A 22,705-nucleotide genomic window follows, 5' to 3' on the forward strand; every position below is an offset into this window, starting at 1 on the left:
CAGAGCAGAACAGATGGCATTTGAAAACCAACTGAGACCAACATTAGCTCTGCCAGACATGCTGTGTGACTACTGAAATATCATCCAGGAAGAAAGCCACAGCAACTCAGAGTGGAAACACTTATCCTGTCTGAGAGTTAAACCACCTTCTTATCAGCTGATTCCTGTTACAACAAATTCCGCGTGGAGGATTAGATTGAAATCAATGCTAAACATTTTAAGGAAAAGAAAGAAGCCACCTTTTCAAGTCCAACTGGGACTATTTGATTTGAAATAAAAAGTGAAAGTAATACATTATATTCTTTGCAGGGCCACAACATTCACAAAATATGTTACATGTTTCAAGTCAAACTGCACATTTAAACCATGAAGTCAAAGAAGTTTTAAAGTGTAAATTCAACAGTTTTTTTTGTCAGAGCAGCTCCTCCACACAAGACAACTCGAGGTCCTAATTTTAGGCCATACAGCTTTACTGGAATGATATTTATAGGATGTGTTTCCGTGATCTGATCAAACACCGGTGTTTGATCAAACATTTTTAATCACAGAACTACTTGGAAGTGTTTAAACTCTCTCTTCTCTTGATTGCAAATGCAAATCACTGGACATTAAACATGTTTGTCTGTGCCAACAACTTGTCCTGAGCCAGCACCCGAGCAAAGTTTTCTTCAGGACAGATATTTTCAGAACACCGGGCATTTCAGTCAAAAAGAAAGTCAAAGGCACCCTTAAATCAAATTGAGTCAACAGCACCTTAATTAGATAAAGAATCAAGGATTTATCTTGAAAACATGGTGGCGTGACTGAGGCACATGCCACTGGTTCCAGCTTACAACCTCCGCCATTGCATACTCTTTCTAATTACTAATAGTAGTCTCATTGACAGCATAATGTAGCAGTGGATATAAGAATGCACAAAAGGCTTTTCCTCAAATGACCACAGGTCAGGAGTCAGAGTTCATCATTGGAATTTTTGCTGTTACTCGGCTGATATTCAGCATTTTACTGATGATCAGAATTGGTATTTGTTGCATTTGGTCACTGATAAAATAAATTATAAAGCCCAAACAATTCTCAATTTTGGGGGCAGATGCTGATACCGATATTAGGTAGTAAAAATTGGTTATCGATATATTGGCCAATAATCACAGTTTTTGCAATGATGCCTTAAATGTGGTTATCAGACACTTTACTGTCCAACATGACATCAATGAACTAAAAGAGTAAACTTCACTGGAAATGTAATAAATATAAAGTACAAATTTAATAGAAAAAATACAGTTTTTTTCTGCATTACTGTATAATGTCAAAAAATTGTTTCGATTAAATTATTATCATTTTTTTACTTCACATTTCGCACACCGAACAACATACACACTGATAAGGATACATTTATAATTAATAAGTAGCATGAAAATGGAAAAGTGAAAAGTATCTAAGAATTGTACTTTGCTATAATACTTAAGTAAATATACTCAGTTACACTCTTTCACTGCTGTTTCCTCTATGCATATATTTTTGGGCCCATTTTGTGGTTAGACTGTAATTGTTGTCACTCCATTGAACTGGGCAAACACATTCTTCACCTGCAGCCACGATGCAGTTTGACTGGAGGAAAACAAGACTGGCAATCAACAGAGTCAAAGGTAAATGTTTTGTTGTCTCTCCTGCGGTACAATTTGAAAGCCACTTTTTTCCTGCACTCATCATCATGTACTGACATTTAATAATGACACAAGGAAAAATCCATCATAGAAAGGGCAAAGATACAGAGTTCTCTGCTGACAGCTGAAAATAATGCCTCCCCTAAGGCATATCCTTCATTTTAGGGAAGGATGTAACTCTCCCTTTGCCTGTAAAAAACATCCATGGAAAATGGCTGATTCTCTGCAAGATGTCAACGAATATTCAGAGAAATAACACATACTGTATAGCGGAGGATGAGGCAGGCTGTGTCTCTTAAATTACCCTTTCCAAAATTACTTCTGGTCAGCTAATTGACACAACTAACTGCCTGGTTTGACCATCTACTGCCATCTAGTGCAGTTATTTGTGATTACCAGCTACATAAAGTGAATTCCACAAGCTGGCTCACTGATTATCTCTTCCCTATAAGAGCTTCAAGGTGTTAACTGTGATTCTGGGTTTTCAATTCACAGCTCCATTTTCGTCCCTTTGAAATGACTGTTCTTCAATTTTCTGCCCAGCGGAAAAGCTCTCTTTCTCAGAGAGCCTGATGCACAATCACTGAGGTGTTTTGCTCTCTCTTCTTCATGCGTATGCCTTACATCAACATTACATCTGGTTATTCTTATAACGTTTACTATACTTATTGTGTGGCTAATTAAGATGAACAGTATGCTGTAGTAAATTATATATAGGTTTCAGTAGGACTGATTCCACAGTATTATTTTGGACTGGTGGAGAATACAATAATTATTTCATTATCATCATTTCACTGTTATTTTATTTGTATGCTTACATGTTTAACATTTAAAGGATAAGTTCACCCAAAAATTAAAATTCACCCTCATGCCAATGGAAAGTCTTTGAACGCCCCATGGGCGAGTATTCGTAGTCCACAAAACATGTGGAGCTTCACAGCAATATAAAGTGTTGCAGCATTCTCCTGAACCAAGAAAAAAACAAAGATGATGGAGCAATTTTTAGTTGTGACCATCAACTGTGGAACAGCTTGCCACAAAAAATGAAATCATCACCCCCCCACTGATACATTCAAAACCTGTCAAAACCATCAAATGAAATCTTTTTCCCTTAGCCTATGAATTATCACCATGAAGATGCCTCCCCACTCTGGTTTTTATTGTCTTTGTATTTTATTTTTGTTATTTTACATAATGCTATTCGACATGACTTGATAATACAACTGAAGTAGATGGGGACTTGTTTTAAAATGTAAAAAGAATCTGAAAGAAAACAAAAAATGGCCCAATAAACCTCACCCAGTGTAATCAAAGGCCCTGGAAGCCCTGCAATCCCAAATCAATTTGAAATATTTACACCCTTGACAAACTATCAAGGTTGTGCACCCACTTAAACCGAGTACGCTAATGCTTTTAGCAGCTACAGTGAAGATTTCAGCTTTAAAAAGGGTTCAAATAACTTTTCAAATCAATTTGGAATCTCTGGCTTTTGGGAGATGCCGGATGAGCTATGTAGATCTGTTTTGCTGTGAAGCTAAAGACATTTTGTGTGATCTATGAAACTTCATATGGCTAAATCTTCATATTTGGTTTACCTTATCCCTTCAGGTAGACTCGCTATTCTTATTTGAGCTACAAAAGGTGACTAGTAGTCACTCCTCCATCTAACAAGCTTTCTGGTGGAAACCCTGAGACTACTTGAAATCTCGTCCACATCGTTGAGTCAGGTGCTTCCTGCTCAGTGGACAAAAACTGGGGATATTATTAGAGTACATATTAGTTCCTTCCAACCACTGTTTTAAGAGGGACAGGTGCTACTGAAGGAAGAGTGACATGTGCAGTGAGGAAGAGTGAAATTGTGGGTACAATGTCTTGCTGTGTGACTGATTAAAGAAAGATTAAGGAAAAGAAGAAGATGAAAGAAAAGTAAACAAAGACAAGCACGCTACCAAACCAAGAAACTGGGTCACAATAATACTCTACCAGGTCTGATTGGTGAATTGAGAGAACAAAGGGAATGTAATTCTACAAGAGGCATGTCTGATTCTCTAAAAAATAAATGTAGAGGTATCAATAAATCATCTGTTCTGTTCAAAGATCAGCCTATGGATCAGTAAAACTCAGGGGAGCCAAATTATGTGCAGCTCATTTTTCAGTGGACTGTTGTACAATTAAAAGCAGCCTCCTGACTCTCCCTCAATGTTTGTGTCTTTATTAACTGAAGAAGGCTACTGGTCCCTCAAAGAACCACCAAAACAAGCCCTAATGAGCAGCAGAGGCTCCTCTTTGAACTGACTTGATGTCAGTGACAGAGGCTGAGGAGGACACATGTGGGTCTCCCCTCACCAAAACTGATCCTTTCATTTCCAGACAAGCTAGCCTATTTGCAGATAGCTCAATGCGATGGCGAAAGTAAACTCACAAGAGCCACAAATTAGCCCGTGTCAAACTCATTCATCACCGTTGCCGGGGTGACAGCATCCAGATACGTGCCGTCGCCTGGCAACCGTGGCTAAACAAAAGGCTGGCAGCGCGCGGGCTGATTTGCCTGGCTGGGTTCATGATGAGCGGACCCGGCAGCAGCCTCGACGAGAGAGGGTTGAGCCAAAATGGAGACCCAGGAGGTCATCTGCCTGTGTTGACCAATGCTCACAGCGCAGTGGTGGGTCCCGAAACAAGGCTGCTGTCCGCCTTCAACAAAGATACACACCACAGGAAGGTTTACCTGGCAGGTAGAGGTGAGTCCACTCATCTGCGTTCATTCATGACAGTTCAGACGACACTACACCAGAGCAGAGAGGACAGGGTTCAAACTTCACTTACATGTACATGGCAGCTTCCGTAGGCCTGTGTTATCTAATGGAGCGACCTGGAGAGAAATAACGTGTGGTCAAAACACGTAATTTGAGGAGCCTGACAGAGTAATTTGTCTTTGTGTAGGCCTGCAAAAACTGTAATATATCATGAAAAACTGTAATATATCATGAAAACCTACGTGTAAATCATGCAGCTGTCATGGTACCGGAAGTGGGCAGTACAAGTGTTCCGCTCCGTCTGCTTTCACTCAGAGCAGACTTGAATAAGTCTGCGTTTTTCCATGAAAGGAGCACTTTGTAAGATATGGCCAGAACTTTTGTTGAAAAGTTCAGAAATAAGTAACATTATGTGAAGAAACAACAGCGTTGAAGTCGTATCGTGTTGCACAAACGTGCGCAGAAGTATCTAGCCTCAGCCCATCTCGTCTCCAGTATACCACAGCCTCCATCATTTCACCTGGGAGACAAAGGCCAGCTGTCAGCGGATTAAATTAACAAAATAAACTCACAGGATGTCAAGAAATAAAATAAATATTTCTATTTTCATTACTAAACAGAGAAATATAAGCAAACGCTCTTTAAATTCAAGTTATTCTCCTTTACCAAGAGCTTAATTGCCTTAACTTGGCATAAAATACACTTCATTCAGACTTGACATAAAAGAGATAAAACTCACCGAAAATAATCTTGGTTTGTCTTTCCACTGTCCAGAGCCGGTTCAGACCTCCATGGGGCCCTAGGCAAAATTCTGCTAGGCCCTCCTAACTGAACTCCAAAAATGTTCAACAGTTGCACCTGACACCCAGTGCTTCCGCTCATCCCCCCTTTAAACATATTGCACTGTCGCCAGCTGTTGGTCTAACTAAGAATAAATTCAGACCAAATCGGAACAAATCAAATCAAACTAAATGTGTAAACAAACAATCATACAGTCTTAAATGTTGGGCATGTAAACATGTTAATGTTTGAAATAACTCACCATTAAAAGTGTCCCTTTCTGCACTTTCTGGATGCAAAATCATCAATAATGTTGTCATATGATATTTGCTTCCCCACATCATGGTTGATGCTCATGATGGCCAAACCACTCAGACGTTCCTGGGACATGGAAGATCTCAGATAGTTTTTGATCATTTTTTTACCATCAAATTGGCTGCACTTGTTTTACTTTCATATACTTCAAATGTAGGTAATTATTTATATTATTATTTATTATGTAATTATTATTTATTTAGCACCATTGTCATAATATTTCATAAGTTTTATTTATTCACTAAGATAAATGCATCTATATTTGCCTGTGGGCTATCCAAGCAAACAAAATTCAATCTTAGTCAATATTTATCTATTACTTTCCATTTTGTATAAGTGCAGTTGTAACTACACTACAACTAAAATGATAGAAGCCAGCAAGACGCACACGGAGACCGGGGCTCACCCAGGGCTCACCGCCCTGTTAATGTAGGTCAAACACGGACTAGTCCCTCCCACTCTCCCACTGGAGAGGAGAGTTACCTGACTGCTGTTCCCGCAGTTCATTGTCATGCTGTTTCTTCCTTCTTTTTTCATTCCCAGAGGGATAACTCCGCTTCATCGTGGCGTGCTAAACGCTGTCTTGCTAGGCTGATGTGCTGGGAATCTGGGACACGTGCGTGACGGACGGTCACGTCGTCACATTTATTATTATTTTTTAATTTTGTTTTTATTTTTTTCACGGGGCCTCTATTAGTTTGCGTAGTGTGCGTATTGGTTGAACCGGTACTGCCACCGTCACCTCTGGTTTCAATAAATCCCCAATTCTCTCCTTCACTCCTAAATGGAGTCAGTGTTGACCCTGAAGTCATAGTCTATGTCAGAGCTGCTGTAAATCACCTCTGTACTGCATCCATTGTTGTCAAACTGACTCCAGTCGGTCTTGGCGGCTGTGTTCAGTCCCAGTTCGGTGTCCACTCGTGTTCACTCTAACTTCAGGCGGCCAAATGCAGTTGAGCTGAGCCCTGTCACTGGTTTTAATTTATAGAAGCAGCCTACAATAAAGACAGTTGTTTACATTTTTATTGGGGGATTCTATAACCAACAAAACACAAAACTGAACTCTTGCATGTAGGCCTACTCTGAAAAAGAGTACCAGTACAGAACAACTGCATATTCAGCCGTTTCTTAAGTCCTACTGTTTTTGTGAAAATTAATAAAATGAAAAGTAGCCTACTGTATATTGATAATAGATAAAACCTAATGCCTATTTTCAAAAAACAGTCAAAGAAAAATAATACATGATATCAGCTCAGGATCATTCAATTTGATGACAAAATCACAACTTGCTAGAACAGATACTCTCTATATGTAGGCTACACAGTTTGAAAATCTAAGAATCACTCTAGGCCTACAACAATGATAATGTTAAGAATAACCATTACAAGATGCCAAGATAACTTCAAATTACACATTAAAATGTAAATGCTCATATTAAAGAAATACTGTGTTAATCCTATTTCAGGGTGGACTTTCTGACCGTGACAGTTACAGTTTTGGCTTATTTCTTTTATTGCAGTTTGATACAGTGTTTTGTAGCATGAAAAAAACATTTGCAATAATTGTCCTTCACAGAGTATTACAGCAAAGAAGGAAAGACCTTTGAACTGCGACTTGTTGGAAAAATAAAGCAACAGCTTAGCGCTGATCCCACTCTTCGTCCAGAGTATGCACCTTCTCTTGGTTTGACGAATTTCACCCGGCGAGCCACAGAAGCTGCTTTGGGGAAGAGCTCTTGTGCTATAGTGGAGAAGCGGGTAACTGTAGCTGTACATACACGGCACACTACACATTATTAAAGCTTAAGTGTGTTTTTACACGTCAGTTTGCACAGAAACAAGCACAGTAGCCTGTATCTAATTCTTCAATCAATCAGTACCAAGTATGCCATTAACTGGAGACACTGTGCAGAGCAATCTATAATTACACATCCAGCCTCCTCTTCTGAGTAAATCAATAGAGTATCAGCAGCATCAGCCATAGTAATACCTCAAGCCTCCCAGTGAGCAAGTTCAATATTGATTTTCTAAGATGTCTTTTCAAAGCTCTTTTCAACCACCTAAAATGTGGTTACAACATCAGCGTGTCACAAAATACAAACTTGTGTAATGATTTTAATAATTTGTTCATTTGTGGGTTGAAAGAGAGACAATATTGATTAGTGTGAAGGTATTTCTCCAAAGTCATATTACAGTGGTAGGTGACATGTAATGTACATTTAAGTCATACTTTCAACACAGTTAATGTATATAAAATATCATAAATATGGAACCATATACACTGTAAAATATGACAAAATGACTTTACTTAAAAACATCAAGGAAACCAATCAAATTACCAAGTACAGTAGACTAGTAATTTTACGTTGGAAAAACTTTTTAGCTCGTTCAACTTAAATTAAACAATCTACTTTACTTGGTAATTCTGAGGTAATCGGTTTCTCGAATTTTTAAAGGAAAGTCAACTTTTTAGGGTTTACAATGTAAAGGCTGTGTGCTGCCATCAAGAAGCTTGGTGTAAAGCACGTGCAAGTTAGAGAGCCATGCATCAATCCTTGTTTCTGCAGTTCAGTTGAATTTTGCAGGATTTGCTATAAAGACATCATTATCCTCAACAATGTGCAAGTACGAGCATATCATCATTTTGGAGCCTGACTAAGAAACCACATTCAAATTTCTCAGTTGAATGCCAGTATTGCAGAAATATAGTCTAAATGTAAATGTTCAATCAACGCCTTCAAGTAGTTGGTGAAAAAACACTCACTTTTGAATGTCTCTTCACTGATGACCATGGCTGTTTTTAATTGTCTTTTTAATGGAAAAACGTTCACTGAGCTTGGTCTTTTGCTGCAGGTGTTAGGTGTCCAAACTCCTGGTTTCACCGCTGCTGTGCGTCTTGGGGCTGAACTCTTGAAACACTGGCATGATGTCAGTGCTTCTTGGTGCGGGCCGGTCTATCTTTCTTCCCCTTGCGATGGTAAAAACAATAAAAACTCACTTCCTCTTAACAGCATTTAAAGATACAACTTCAAGTGTGTGGGCTTGGAAATAGTGATGTTTATTATTAGATTATCCTCTTGAGAAGTAACACACTGTACAGTCATGGTTTAAGTGTGCAACTGTACGCACTACTCGTTTACCTGTTAATTATATAGAGTATATAGAGTAAGATCTCTGAGGGAAAGAAGTTTAGTGTACAAAGAAGACATTTGAACACATTGATGAGAAAAGGCTATAAATATATATGAAACCTTGGCAACCACATCAGATATTCTTTAGGATTCTTCACACTGCATATTCTTTGCCCAGGGCTCCAGATAGCCCTTGGCTAAGAATATGCAGTTTGAGAAGCCATATTAAGAGGTATTCACATGCAGTAAATGTATTTTACATTTGCAGGTGTAAATGATTTAAAGGAGGTTTAGAGATAGAAGACAGAATCTGTGAACAAAAAAATGCAGTACTACATTACAATGTTAAATGAAGCACTGCACAGAGGCCTGCAAAATTTGTTTGAGGGTCCTGACATACCAGGCCACAAGTCAGCTACTCAGACTAGAGGGTCGAACGATTGAATAATTCAATTATTTAAAAAAAAAAAAGGAGTATTCACTCACAGTGAATACAATACAATACAGTCCATACTGTAATTACATCCTGGGGTTTAAAGCAGTATTGTTGTTGAGTTCGTCTGCTGTAGATATCTAATCGTTTTGTCTTGATCGCCTGCAGACTCATTGGCTGGTATCTTCCAGGCAGCAGGGATCCAAGATATCCGTGAGTATTATTTCTGGGATGACAGGCAGCGGGGCGCTTGTTTGGAGAAGCTTCTTGAGGATCTAGAGAGGGCTCCGCCACAAAGCATTGTTGTTCTGTCAGTGTCAGGCCACTACCCGACCGGCGCAGACCTCTCTCAGAATCAATGGGCTGTGATTACACAACTCATCACGGTAACTGACGTGTGCATTTATGCTTTTTAACAGAGGCTAAAATATTATTTATCAGACAAGTAGCTCTTCACTCTGACTGAGATCATTACTGGCTGTTCTGGCACTGTTTCAACAGAGGCGTAGGCTTTTCCCTTTCCTCTTGCTGCCTGCTCAGGCACTCTGCTACGGAGAGTTAGAGCGGGATGCCTGGCCTGTACAGTACTGTGCATCGCAGGGGATGGAGCTCCTCTGTGCTCAGTCGTTCTCCCACTGCTTTGGACTCTATGGTGAGAAAGTGATGCAATATATATCTTTATTTTAAGGATTTATGTGTGCAACTCCTGTGCAATGGAAAAAATAGTAAAAAAAAAAAAAAAAGTTAGAAAAAGATTAACAAGACAAGACTAGTGAAAACTTGCTTGTAGGGATATTAAATTAATCAGCAATCATTTGTTAATCGATTAATTGGTTTGAGTAATTTTTCAAAAGTCAAAATTCTCTGATTCTCTGCTTAATCCTAAATATTTTCCTCCTTTATGACAGCAAACTGAATATCTTTGGGTTGTTGGCAAAATAAAACATTTGAGGACATCATCATGTTCTTTGGGAATCACTGATCAATATTTTTCACAATTTTCTAGACCAACTAATCGATTTATCCAAATATTAACTGACAGATTAATTGACAATGAAAATAATCGTTAGATGCAACCCTTGAAGGCCTTTTCAAGTTAAAAGAGATCTTGGTAATAGCCATTAATGTTAAAAAGTAGTATTTTTTTTCCCTCAAAAGTAAGACTTTTTTGGCCTTTATTGGATAGTGAAACTGCAGAGAGACGGGGGAGAGAGGTGATGACAGGCCTGGCTCTTGAAATCATATTTCCAATGAGCACAGAGAAAAAAGCAGGAAATGTGAAAACAGCCTTCTATTGTCAAACTCTGCACATACATGACTGTACACAGTGAAGCTTAAACAAACACAGAAGGAAAACACAATTTTGACTGAAGTGGTTCTTAACACATTTTAAGATGAGACTTCAGGATGCTGAAATATTGTTTATTATATACCCTACTACTATTTGACCTTTGATAATAGCAAGTGTATTCCAACGAAGTATGATCTCGTAGACATCATTGCACAGCACTCCTCTTATACAACTACTTGAGTCTGTATAGAATGAAATGCACTTTGTTTTTCTGTTGACCTTGAGTTTTTTTCCAATAAAGCAGATTTATTTTCTTGAATCAAGTGAGTATATTTCTTGAAAAAGGTTGATGCGTCTTTTACAAAAACACAGAGCTTAAAAAATCTTATGACACGTCGAAAAAGTTTGTTTCATCCACGATACGACCCAAAACAAGATGTTCTCAAGACTGTTTCACTGAACAAGATATTCAAGAAACATTCTCTAAAAAACAGAGATGACACTTTGTTACTGTACTTAAGTAGATTTATGAGGTATCTGTACTTTACTTGAGTATTTTTCTGACCACTTTTTACTTTTACTCCCTATATTTTAACACAAATATCTCTACATTCTACTCCTTACATTTTAATTTTCAAAGCAGGCTTGTTACTTTAGTTTTGATGCATTTCAAGGAATTATCAATTTATTTTTTATCGTCTTCCCAACATCACAAAACTGATTTCAATTTCCATCAGTGCATAGCACACACGGCAGAAATAGCAAGATAAAAAAACGTAACAGACATGGCAAGATGGAAACACACAGAGAGCGAGACTGGAATGGGGAGAAAAGGCATGTTGGTGTCTTGTATCTGCAGAGACCCTGCAGCCCTCTGCCTGGATTTTCTTATTTTCTTATTTTCTGTTTGTTACTGTGCTCGGGACGCCAAAATGTTGCTATTTGATGTCCTGGGAATTGGACTCAACAATCAACTATCTTTCTGGTGTGTTTGCAAACAACAGCTCGGTCAAATCCTACTGAATCTACCTTTAAATTTAACAGTCTTTAAATTCTAATATTACATGAGGTTCAGTTAGCTTTGCACAGAGGGATAAGATAAGATAAGTTGTTGCTTTATTGATCTCCCTTGGAAGAAATTCACAGGTAACACAATAGTACAGAGGATAATATGTAGCAATTACTATACTTTTTACTACGTTGAGTGCATTTCAGAGCCTGTACTTGAAGTTGAATCAGTACTTTTACTTTTACCAGAGTAAAAGAAGTATCTGTACTTCCATTTGAGTAGAGAATGTGTGTACTTTTGTCACCTCTGTTAAAAACAACCCCCTATATCTCACTGAAATGTTACTTGTAAGGTGTTTTGTAATGTAATGTGAATGAGATATTTTGACTAGAAATTAGATGAATATACCTGGCAAGATTTTGAGTTTTTGCTGCGTAGCAGTGTCTCTACATGAAAATGTACTTCCACTACAATTTCACTGTAATCTGGTTCTGAAAGCACAGCCCAGGGCTGTTCTGCTATTGATAGAAAAAAACCGCAAGTCACTGTGAACTCAATTTTCTTCTCTTTTTTGCAGTCAGATAGAGAGCTCCCCACACAAACAGATAAGAATATGTATTCATGTCTTACTCATTCTTTGCCAGGAAATACACGCTCATAGTATCTACAGTCATGCTTTCTGTTGCCTTCCAATTTTACTCTCAAATGAGTTATTTTTGAGCATCAGGTAACTTTATTGTGCGGCAGATCAGCTTTTGTCTATATGTAGTGGTGAATATCCACCCACCCACAAATTTTATTTTTTTAAATCAGAAGCTGCCCTAAAAGAAAGCAGCATGACACCACATTGCTATCACTGGAACATTGTGTTTCTTTACCTCAGACTCATCTTCTTCTTGGTTATCCAGGTGAGGCTGTCGGACACCTCCTGTGCGTCCTAAAAGAGAGCTCCCTCCGGCTATCTTTGCAGTCTCAAGCTGAAAGAATCGTCCGATCTCTGTGGGCCCAGCCATCTGTAGGAGGAGCACAAGTTGTGGCTACAGTGCTCAGTAACCCGGCCCATCGTGTTGAATGGTGAGTTAGGTTCCACTTGAACGGAAATCTGGTATTTGAAGAGTTTTCTGCACAGCCACATTACTGTATCAGTAGATGTCGATTAACAGGCATACAGCTTTTCAAACCGCTTAACAGTTGAGTATGTAATAGCACTGGTGACAACCCCCCTTATTTGCCCTCTTTTTCTCTCTGGATCTGCTATGTTTTGCAGACAGTGAATCATATAATTATAGATATTTTTCCCCACATGTTGTCTACTGTGCTTCCCAGGCAGGTAGAAGTAAAGCACATTGTGGAGAGATGTATGCTAATCAGACACATTTTGAGAGAAAGGCTGAGGCTTTTGGGAACTCCAGGTAGCTGGGACCACCTGACTCAACAACGTGGACTCTACTGTTCTACAGGCTTGAATGGTGAGTAGTAGACGTCGCCGTTTCTGCCACTAGGACTTTTGTAGAGTTTCCGCCAGAAAACAGGTGGAGAATAACCGGTCTACCTTAAGTAAGATAAGTTCACCCAATAATTAAAATGTAGTGATTATCTGCTCTCCCCCATGCCGATGGAAAGTCAGGTGAAATTTTCTCAATGGACTTCTTTAGCGCTTTTCCAATCTACTGACCGCTCAAAGTGCTTTACAACACTTGTCACATTCACCCATTCACACACACATTCATACACTGATGGCAGAGTCTGCATTGCAAGGTGCCAACTGCTCATCAGGAGCAATTTGGGGTTCAATATCTTGCTCCAGGATACTTCGAAATGCAGCTGGGGAAGCCGGGGATTCGAAACAGCGACCTTCCAATTACTAGACAACCCGGTCTACTTTCTGAGGTAGACTGTAGTCCCACTGTAGTCCACAAAACTGAAAACTTCTGGAGCTTCACAGCAAAACAGCGTTGCAGCATTCTCGTAAACAACTGAAGTAGATGAGGACTTTGATGATGATGTGAAAATTAAGTCCCCATCTACTTAGGTTGTTTAGGAGAAACTGGGGAACTTAGGTTTGGGTCTTGGAAGAGCTGTAGTATTTATTCACAGACAGATAGCACAGACCGTACACACACCACACTGTGACATTCGTAGCTCTGAGCTTAAATGGATTTGCTGCTTGTATAATGCATTTTAGTTTGGAAAATATTTTGAAAAATTGTTTTTTTTAAATTCCCAAAAGCTCAGGTCCACCAGAGAGCCAACTTAGGCCTGGCAGACTGCCGAGCCTGGAAACCCTGAATATAAAGTGGCAAATGAAATGAAACACTGTCTGATGTTCACAACACGTTTTCTCAGCTCTTCCTTCTCTGTAATCCTTTGTATAATCCTCTGGAATGGACACATGGCATGTAAAGTACATTGTTATAGATTAATCACTTTGAACTGACGCCTGACATCCTAGCTCTGTATGAATATTAATTATTCATTAAAGCGTTATAATTCATGATTTCAGTGCCTGTCAAGGGATTTGCAGGAAATGTTTTTTTTACAGAACTTTTACACTCCAATTTATTATATAACATTGAAGATGATTGTCGATGAAGGTTCTCAGTCATATTGAAGATGATTGTTAATGAGATTGACTTACTGTTGTTCCAGATGATCATTTAGTTTGAATACTACAGTATTTTACAATAAAACAGCAGCTAAAGCCATGATATGATCATAAATACTGATGTGCTCTCACAGTATTTCTTATGTTTTTTTTCTTTAGGTCAGCAGGTAGAATTTCTGTCAAATAGGAGACACGTGTACCTGCTCCCTGGTGGCTGTCTAAACATCAGTGCAATCAACGGTCACAACTTGGACTACATAACTGAGTCCATCCATCTGGTCCTGACCACTTCGCTCTGACCATGTGGCTTTTGATTGAGATCTGAAATCAGTGTCTGAGGGGCTTTTCAGCCTGATGAATCCTTAGATATGTGGCTTTTAAAATAGCCTAAAATACTTCAGGGTTACTGTAACTGAAGGTCTAGCTATTGCAAATTTGAAGACTTGTAGAGGAAAAAGATTCTGTTGGAAATGCTGCAGACTTTTCTTAACAGGCGTCCAATTATAAGTGATTGTGACGGTGTCCAGACTGTGATGCCCCTTCAGGTGAGAAGACACCTCATTAGTATGAAGATGAGTTAGACACAGTACAAGTAAAAAGTAAAGTATAATCACCAAAATATACTAGTATTAAACATAAAAGTACTTGTGTTATTGATCTGAATGTGCAAAGTAACTAAGTTAAACATTTAGAGGACCAACAAATTTGTGTCTGAACCGTAGAAGTATAAAGTAGATGAAAATGTGAACTTTGTTACTTTCTACCGCTGGATTTATTAGGCTAAACAATGTGACAGCAGTGGAGCGATACTTTGGTTAAAACTTGTTCTTTCATCTGCCTTTGTCTGCAGTAAAACATTGCCAATCATTCAAAGCATTACAGACTTAAAGGAATAGTTCACTCTAAAACAAAATTCAGTCATTATTGACTCACCCACATGCTAATGAGATCTCTGGTGTAGTTTCTTATTCCTCAAAGTGCAGGTGGAGAATTGCGGGGTACTCTCCGGCAACAAAAACACAAAAACTTTGCAATATTCCTCCATACTGCTCGTCCGCTGCAATTCAAGTGTCCTGAAGTGGCGACATCCAGAGTTTACTCAAAACGACGTCATTTAGTACATTTTCAAGCCGGACAAGATGAACGAGACCCGCGATAGATACACACCAGTATTTACATCCTGCTGTGAGTTTCAAAGTTTCAAATCACTAGTGCAGGCAGATCCCTCTTGTGTTTGTGTGTCGCTCGGTCGCTCAAATCAGGAAGTTAATTACGGTGTGTATCTATCGCGAGTCTCGTTCATCTTGTCCGGCGCGGCTTCCGTAGTGCAATCGGCTGTGAGGGAGACTCACGTGAACGCAGAGTGTGCCTCCAGGCAGATGTAGCATAGTGACTGTTTAGGCTAGAAAAAAAGTTTTTGTGTAGTTTTATGGACCTTTTCGTCTCGGGCACATTGACGCCCGTTATATGGATTTTTGCTGCAGGAGGGTACCCCCGCGGGTCTCCAGCTGCACTTTGAGGAATAAGAAACTACACCGGACTTCTCATCAGCATGTGGGTGAGTCGATAATGACTGAATTTCGTTCTAGAGTGAACTATTCCTTTAAGTGTACATTAATATAGTCACACTCATGATATTGTTTGGTGTTTAATTCTTTAGTCTTCTGGAACTGGGAGAATCTCTTCAAGGCTAAAGGCAGCAGTTTGTCAGCTTAGCTTAACAAAAAAAAAATGGCTTTGTCCAAAGGTAACAAAATCTGCCTACCAGCACATCTAAAGTTCTTTAGTATATGCTTTGTGTCATTCATACAAAAAATGAGACGTCATTTTGTGGTTTTATGGCAGTTATGTGTGGGACTATATCTTCGAAGGGCACAATGATAGTTGCCGCCCAACTCCATCAACACATGTCCAACCATGAGCTCAATGAACCCCTTCAGTCTGGTTTCAGGGCACGCCATAGCACAGAAACTGCCCTCATCAAGATCACCAACGACCTCCTCATCTCTGCTGATTCTGGCCACATCAGTATTCCGATCCTCCTGGACCTCTCTGCAGCCTTCGACACAGTCTCCCACACCATCCTCCTCACCCGCCTATCTGACTACCTTGGCCTCACCGGTACAGCAATCTCTTGGTTCCAGTCTTATCTAACAAACAGAAAACAGTTTGTCACCATTGGAGACTCCAGTTCCACCCCAGCTCCAGTCAACCAAGGCGTGCCTCAAGGCTCTGTGCTTGGACTAGGGGTGCAGAAAATAATCGATTCAAAGATGCATCAAGATGCTTAATGGGACGATTCTGAATCGATGCAGTAACATCACATAATCGGTTTTTAAATTCAAAATAAAACATGGGCGATTGTTGTCGTTTCCCGTTTCTGCTGGACAATAAAGTTGTAAAGTTCAAGCTGCATTGTGGGTGAAGGAAGGACACACACACAAGCATAGTAAACCCAACATCTAACATGGCGGAGGAAAGCAGTAGCGGTAGCCAATGCACGATAAAAAATCCACCCAACTTAAAAGCGGATATCTGGGAACATTTCGGATTTTATGAAGTTCCTGGGATGCGACGACAACTGGACAAGACCCATGCCATTTGTAAAACTTGCCACGCTAAAATCAAATACTTCGGTAACACCACTAATATGAGGAACCACATTAGCCGATGGCACGCTGAGCTAATGTTAGCCTCCGGTCACAACGGAAAGAAAACTACTGACCCAGCCCAGCCAAAGATTGACGAGTCCGTGAGAATGTTGCCATCCAAGTCCGAGAGAGCCCAGAGGATAACTCGGTGTGTAGGAGCTTTCATAGCGAAGGACTTAAGGCCTTATAGCGTTGTCAAGAGCGCCGGGTTCGCCAGCTGGTTAAGACCCTGGAACCGCGGTACAAGATCCCATCTCGGCAAACAATTACAGATACAGTTGTGCCGGCGTTGTACGGAGAAACAGAAGCCCAGGTGATGCATTCAATGAAGGAAGCTTGCCGAGTAGCAGTCACATGCGATTCATGGACTTCTGTGGCGACCGAGTCCTATCTAACGGTAACGGCACATTACCTTAATGACGACTGGGACATTGTGTCACATGTGCTGCAAACCAGAGCCGTTTTCGAAAGCCACACTGGTTTTCATCTGGCTGAGCTTCTGTCTGATGTAGTGAAGGAGTGGCAGCTAACAAAGAAAGCTGTTGTGCTAGTGCCTATAATTATATATTTCTTTACAACTTAATGTAACAAAACATGACATTTGTTTATATCTGAATTTTAAAGCAGCTTTCTAAATAAAGAGTTCATATTTATCTGACTGCTTTAATTGATGAAAAAGCCATGTGTGGTAATATAGAAAATTGAAGATGTAATGCATCGAGATGCATCAAAAAGATGCATGGAGATGCATCAAGATGCATCGTATAATTGAATCGAATCGCGTCGTAGACTGGTGAATCGTAATCAAATCGAATCGTGGGGGCAGTGAAGATGCACACCTCTAGCTTGGACCCCTCCTCTTCACCATCTACATGCTCCCCTTTGGTCAGATAATTTGCAAACACGGTCTCAACTTCCACTTCTATGCTGATGACAACCTGGGTGTCATCCTCGATTCCACGCTATTCTTTCAAGCACACATAAAATCCATCACCAAATCAGCATTTTATCACCTTAAAAACATCTCCAGACTCCGGCCCTCCCTCTCCAAACCTGTGGCAGAGACCCTCATCCATGCCTTCATCACCTCCCGCCTGGACTACTGTAGTGGAGTCCTGTCTGGGCTCCCTTCCAAAACCCTGGACAGGCTCCAGTACGTGCAGAACGCTGCCAGGGTCCTCACCTGCACCAAGCCCTGGCAACACATCACCCCCACTCTCATCCGCCTTCACTGGCTCCCAGTCAAATCACGCATCACTTACAAAATTATAAATTATTAATTATAAATCTCTCCATTCCCTCGCCCCCCAATACCTGTCTGACCTCCTCCACCCCTATACCCAGTCTCGGAAGCTGCGCTCATCAGGCACACACCAGCTCTCCATCCCTCACACCAAACTGCAAACCCTCGGCGACAGAGCCTTCTGTGTGACTGCCCTCACTCTCTGGAACACTCTCCCAGCGGAAATTCGCAAACAGACTTCTCTGGAGAACTTCAAAAAAAGACTTAAAACCCCATCTCTTTAGTAAGGCCTATTAGCTCTAGGTCCAGCACCAACAATCAACTTTTCTAGTTCTTTATCTTATATGTATTTTTGTTTATCCATTTATTCTTTGTTTTGTATGTTCCACTTTGTTAAGCATCTTTGGGTACCCTGAAAGGTACTATATAAATTAAATGTATTATTATTATTATTATTATTATTATTACACAAATTTGATATAATGTGTCAAATATTCAACTTCAGGAGTGCTGATAGGCAGATTTTATTATCTTCATATAAAGCCTGGCTCACTGTTACCGCCGACTTCCCTTTTGTCTTTTAACAACAGTAGCTGCGGCTAAGCTAAAAGGCTGCTGGCTGTAGATTTAAATATAATAGACACATCACACTCTCCGCAACAAAGTGGAAACCATTGCTATGATCTCAAACTATTATTTTACATAATGAATATGTAGAATAATGTGGTGGATTACTGTGGTTAATGTCATAAATAGATGTGAGATGTGATTCCAAAAAAGTTGGGACGGCTGTGTAAAACATAAAAAAAAAAAAAAAAAAAAAAAGACAGAATGCAATAATTTGCAAGCAAACTATGTTTACCAACAACAGTTTTACAAAGTGTTCCTGAGCCCATGTAATAATATCCCTGGTACAATCACGTGTTTCGCAAAATGGTAAACTTCACCCATCCTTCCCTGTGAGTGAATGAGCCTTTTGTGGATGACGCTCTCGTACCCTGTCATTTTATGTTTACAACTTTCCCGGTGGGTTGTTGCCCGGGTCCCAACCTGTTTGAAACATACTGCTGGCATCAAATTCAAAGCATTCAAGCCTATATTTACAATAATCGATGAGGTAAAACATTGAATATATTTTTTATACTGGTTTCAATTGATAATAGGTCAAAAAAGGATTCGCAAGTTATCACATTCCATCTTTTTTATGCTTACCAAAGGACCCCATGTTTTTTTGGAATCATAGTCGTTATTTGAATTTTTAGTAGTAGGCCTATGTTTTTGTGGATATGTGCTGTACTGTGTGAGGACCAACATGATCGGTTGATGACCAGACTCACTATCTAATATAAGGTGAATTAAGAGCTTATCAGTCGGCCAAGGTGAACCATTAAAGGGATCAGTTATAAATCTCTGTTGAAGCCGCGTGCTGTGATCCCAGCAGATCTCAGCTGCATTCATAATTCAGCTGGATTGCTGAATAAACATCCTTGACTTTGAACGTTGTCTGTGCGTCTTTAAAGCATTCTTGTGTAAACATACTATATTTTCATACATAAATATCAATGGTCACGATGACAAATCTTTTTCTTTCTTATCTTATTGTTTGGGTGCTTCCCACGTACCATTCATATGAAAATTATTGTCTAAACTTATGTTTTTAGTAGCATTTTCTTTCCACTGAAACATTTCCAGCTGATGTGAATGTATTACACAGCAAATCATTGTTTATCTGGAAACACCAATTAGTAATCCTCTCCTCTGTTATGCTTGTTTCTGTGGAGCAATAGAAAAATTAGTATTATTTTCTTATTTTGTTAAAGATTAATGTAGTTTTTTGGAAAACATAGGGCTTTTATCTGCCTAACTTCATATTCTCTCGAGCACTCTTTTCATTAGTGAGATATGCCACTATTGTCACTGTATGCTGTTAAGTTCTGAGAAAAAGGTTGCGGCAAGGTATTTAATGGAGGCAGCGTGCTCACTCTTTTCATTTTAGTGACCTTGGGTGAACAAGAATAATCAGCATCCACTGTCGTGCAGTCTGAGCCATTAGACGCTGTCTGGAGCCCTTTGATTTGCCTCCGCGCAAACAAGGATAAATTGTGTATGTGCATCCTTATATTATACCTGCAGTTATCTCAGCAGACATGAATAAAGGGGGAGTGCCTATATACAAATATCATGTACTTATCATGGAAATATAATGGACTTTTTCATGTCTGCAAAAACCAACAGTGAAAAGGAGAAAGTTAATTTCAACATTAGTGTGTAGGATTTAGTTGCATGTAGTGGTGAGGCTGTAGACTGCAACATACTTAACAGCCCTTGTGTCACCCCCTCCTGGCCACTAAGAACACAAAAAACACAAAAGGTCTCTGTAGAGTCAGTGTTTGGTTTGTCCATTGTAGGCTACTGTAGAATCATGGCGGACTCCATGGAAGAGGACGCACTTCCTCTGTATATATAAAAAGACTAATTTTAAAGTAACAAAAACACAACAATTCTTACATCAGGTGATTAACTGAAACATAATTATATATTCCATTTCTGCCCCAAAATCCTCTTAAATTCACACTGGGCCTTTAAATGTCAAAATATGAAACACTTGAGATGAATGCATTTTTTACATTTTAATTGCTGTTCCGAAACACTGATTAGTGTTTCTAATACGCTATCAGGTCTGTATTTATAGATGTTAATAACTTACTTTCAGTGGTCAGACTAATTCAAGGGTTTATTCACAACCTGGCAAACCAACAGTTGTTGATGTGATCTGATATAAGCAGTTATGATTTAGAACATGAAAAAAGTTACAACTTTCAAACTCTTAACAGTTTTATTCAAAAGTGGTATGCATTTTTTGCCATGTTAGCGGCAGGGTCAAGCCTGCATTGACAATTTATCCGTCAGTCGATCGGTTCACCACTTTGTCAACTGATATTGACATCGTCTAGTCGATATTTTAATTTGTCCGATATTTTGGTTTTTGATTAAATATTTGCAAAACAGTTGACTTCCACATCAACCTCAGCTGTGCTAATCAGCCACTGTTAGTTTATCACGCTGACTAAGATTGTGAAGGTGTTTGAGATTATGCTTCATCATCATTAAGACCATGTACAGTAAGTGCTGCTGACTTTACTGCAACTACAGCACAAAAAATGCCAAAAACATACATAACCAGAGCTGCTGTGAGAGTAAACAGTTGGAGTCGAGCACACTGAACGCAACTGACAAAGCCAACCAATCAGAGGCAGAGTAGGGTGTGTTGTGAGAGCATGAGTGGGATTCATAATAACTTCTCTAAATAACTAACATCACCGTCAGCAGCTTTATAACCTCACAGAGGTTCTAATATGATTTCTGTCTCTGCCATCTTCTCCTCTCCTCAGCACACACGTCCAAGCAGCTCATTGATTTTGAACTAGACTGAAGCAGTCTTTACACGCCAGTCTAAATGAATGTTCATTGAAATTGTTCTTGTCTGAGCAGGTCTCTAAATTGTTACAGCAGGATACCAGTTGAGGCAGAAAAGGCCCTTCATTTCCACTAGTAAATGATTTCTGACCTGGGCCTCAGACTTAGAAAAGGATGTGCTGATTGACAGTGTGATTGACAGTGATCAGTGATTTGTCTCTTACTGAGTAAACAAGTGCTATTAACTTTAAACAAAAAGAGTTTATAATACAATCAAAGTGACAGTTACCGTCTAATTATTCCCTGGAAACATAATAATTTAATTCAAGTTGAGTAGAACAAACACAGGATTTATCTGAACGGTGTCATTCTCTGCAATAATTATAAATAGTGTATCATTTTGCATGTCAGTCGACTAACCAATAAAAGCCTTAATTGATTTTGGCTTTAAAAAGGGTTAAAATAACATCTAGTGGGGAGTGAAATTTAAGGGATCACAAGAGTTTTTACAATTCATCCTGTGGGAACCATGACTGTCGGCATCATTTCATGGTAATCCATCCAGTTGTGGAGATTTTTCACAGATGTCAATCTGCTGGCGGTGGTAGAGCAAATGTTTGGGGATCAGTCATTAGGATTCATCCATGAACCATGAATTTCTAAACAAAACTATAGTAGATCTACATTGCATCTATATGTGAAAACATTTCCAACAATTCATTGGCATTATGAACATCTACATGTATAAAAAAAATGTTCATACATGTCTAATAATTGGAAAATCAAGTGGTTAACATCTTACTCAAACCAAACACCCATTTGATTTTGCATTACTCACAATATCTGTAACATATTCTGGGTGCAGCCATCATTTTATGGACAAAAGCACATGAGAGTCCAGATTGTAAAGAAAAAGTGATTCAGCTTGCCTGTTAGATAAAAGATGTGTCTGACACTATCTGTAGCTTTCAATGTTGAAGGATCAGGATTTTTAGAGCTGGTATTCATGAACCCAACAGTGTGTATTCATCACCATAGGGTGACATGATCCTGTGACTGCTGGAGCTATGTCAGACTTTAGAGACAATACCATGAGATAGATCAACACACATCCACAGGCTTTGCATGCTGAATAATTGGACTGCAGTTTAAAACTGTCTGTAGGTAAAAACCCAACATGGTGACTCATCGGATCTTCTTGATTGCTCAGGTACATACATTCATCGCTGCAGGCTGTGGGTTTGGCCTTGGAGACAAGTGCTCTCCGAATGCAAAGAACACGTTCTCTGAAGTCGAGGCACACTGTGGTGTCAGTTAATGCTACAGGGCTGTTGTGCAGAACAGCTATTCATACAAGTGTCAACAGGTGATTCAGTGTTGTTTGTAAACATGATTCTCCTGGTTCAGTCTGTCG

At 39.4% G+C, this 22,705-nt stretch overlaps 1 protein-coding gene across 2 annotated transcripts; it reads left to right on the top strand.

The window, feature by feature from the left end:
• The first annotated feature begins 4,154 nt into the window (after positions 1–4,154).
• On the top strand, positions 4,155–14,624 carry got1l1 (glutamic-oxaloacetic transaminase 1 like 1). Of its 2 annotated transcripts, XM_084360462.1 has the most exons (8): positions 4,163–4,402; positions 7,088–7,269; positions 8,365–8,488; positions 9,244–9,461; positions 9,577–9,727; positions 12,284–12,449; positions 12,702–12,844; positions 14,140–14,624. In XM_084360462.1, exons 1-8 carry the CDS (start codon positions 4,225–4,227, stop codon positions 14,277–14,279), a joined length of 1,302 nt encoding a protein of 433 aa, XP_084216588.1. In that variant the 5' UTR covers positions 4,163–4,224; the 3' UTR covers positions 14,280–14,624. The 2 variants fall into 2 exon arrangements, with proteins under 2 accessions (XP_084216589.1, XP_084216588.1); XM_084360463.1 differs by lacking the exons at positions 7,088–7,269; positions 8,365–8,488 and having other exon boundaries at positions 4,155–4,402.
• The last annotated feature ends 8,081 nt before the right edge of the window (positions 14,625–22,705 follow it).

Source organism: Pagrus pagrus (genome assembly GCF_965226575.1).
Source record: "Pagrus pagrus genome assembly, chromosome: 8".
Taxonomy (NCBI): Eukaryota; Metazoa; Chordata; class Actinopteri; order Spariformes; family Sparidae; genus Pagrus; species Pagrus pagrus.

What these genes read in the sequence shown, in the direction of transcription:
- got1l1 (XM_084360462.1), top strand. Translation starts at nt 4,225, where the DNA reads ATGATGAGCGGACCCGGCAGCAGCCTCGACGAGAGAGGGTTGAGCCAA. An exon ending in TGATTACACAACTCATCACG is followed by an intron (nt 9,462 to 9,576) that starts GTAACTGACGTG and finishes CTGTTTCAACAG; the next exon opens with AGGCGTAGGCTTTTCCCTTT. An exon ending in CCGGCCCATCGTGTTGAATG is followed by an intron (nt 12,450 to 12,701) that starts GTGAGTTAGGTT and finishes TGTGCTTCCCAG; the next exon opens with GCAGGTAGAAGTAAAGCACA.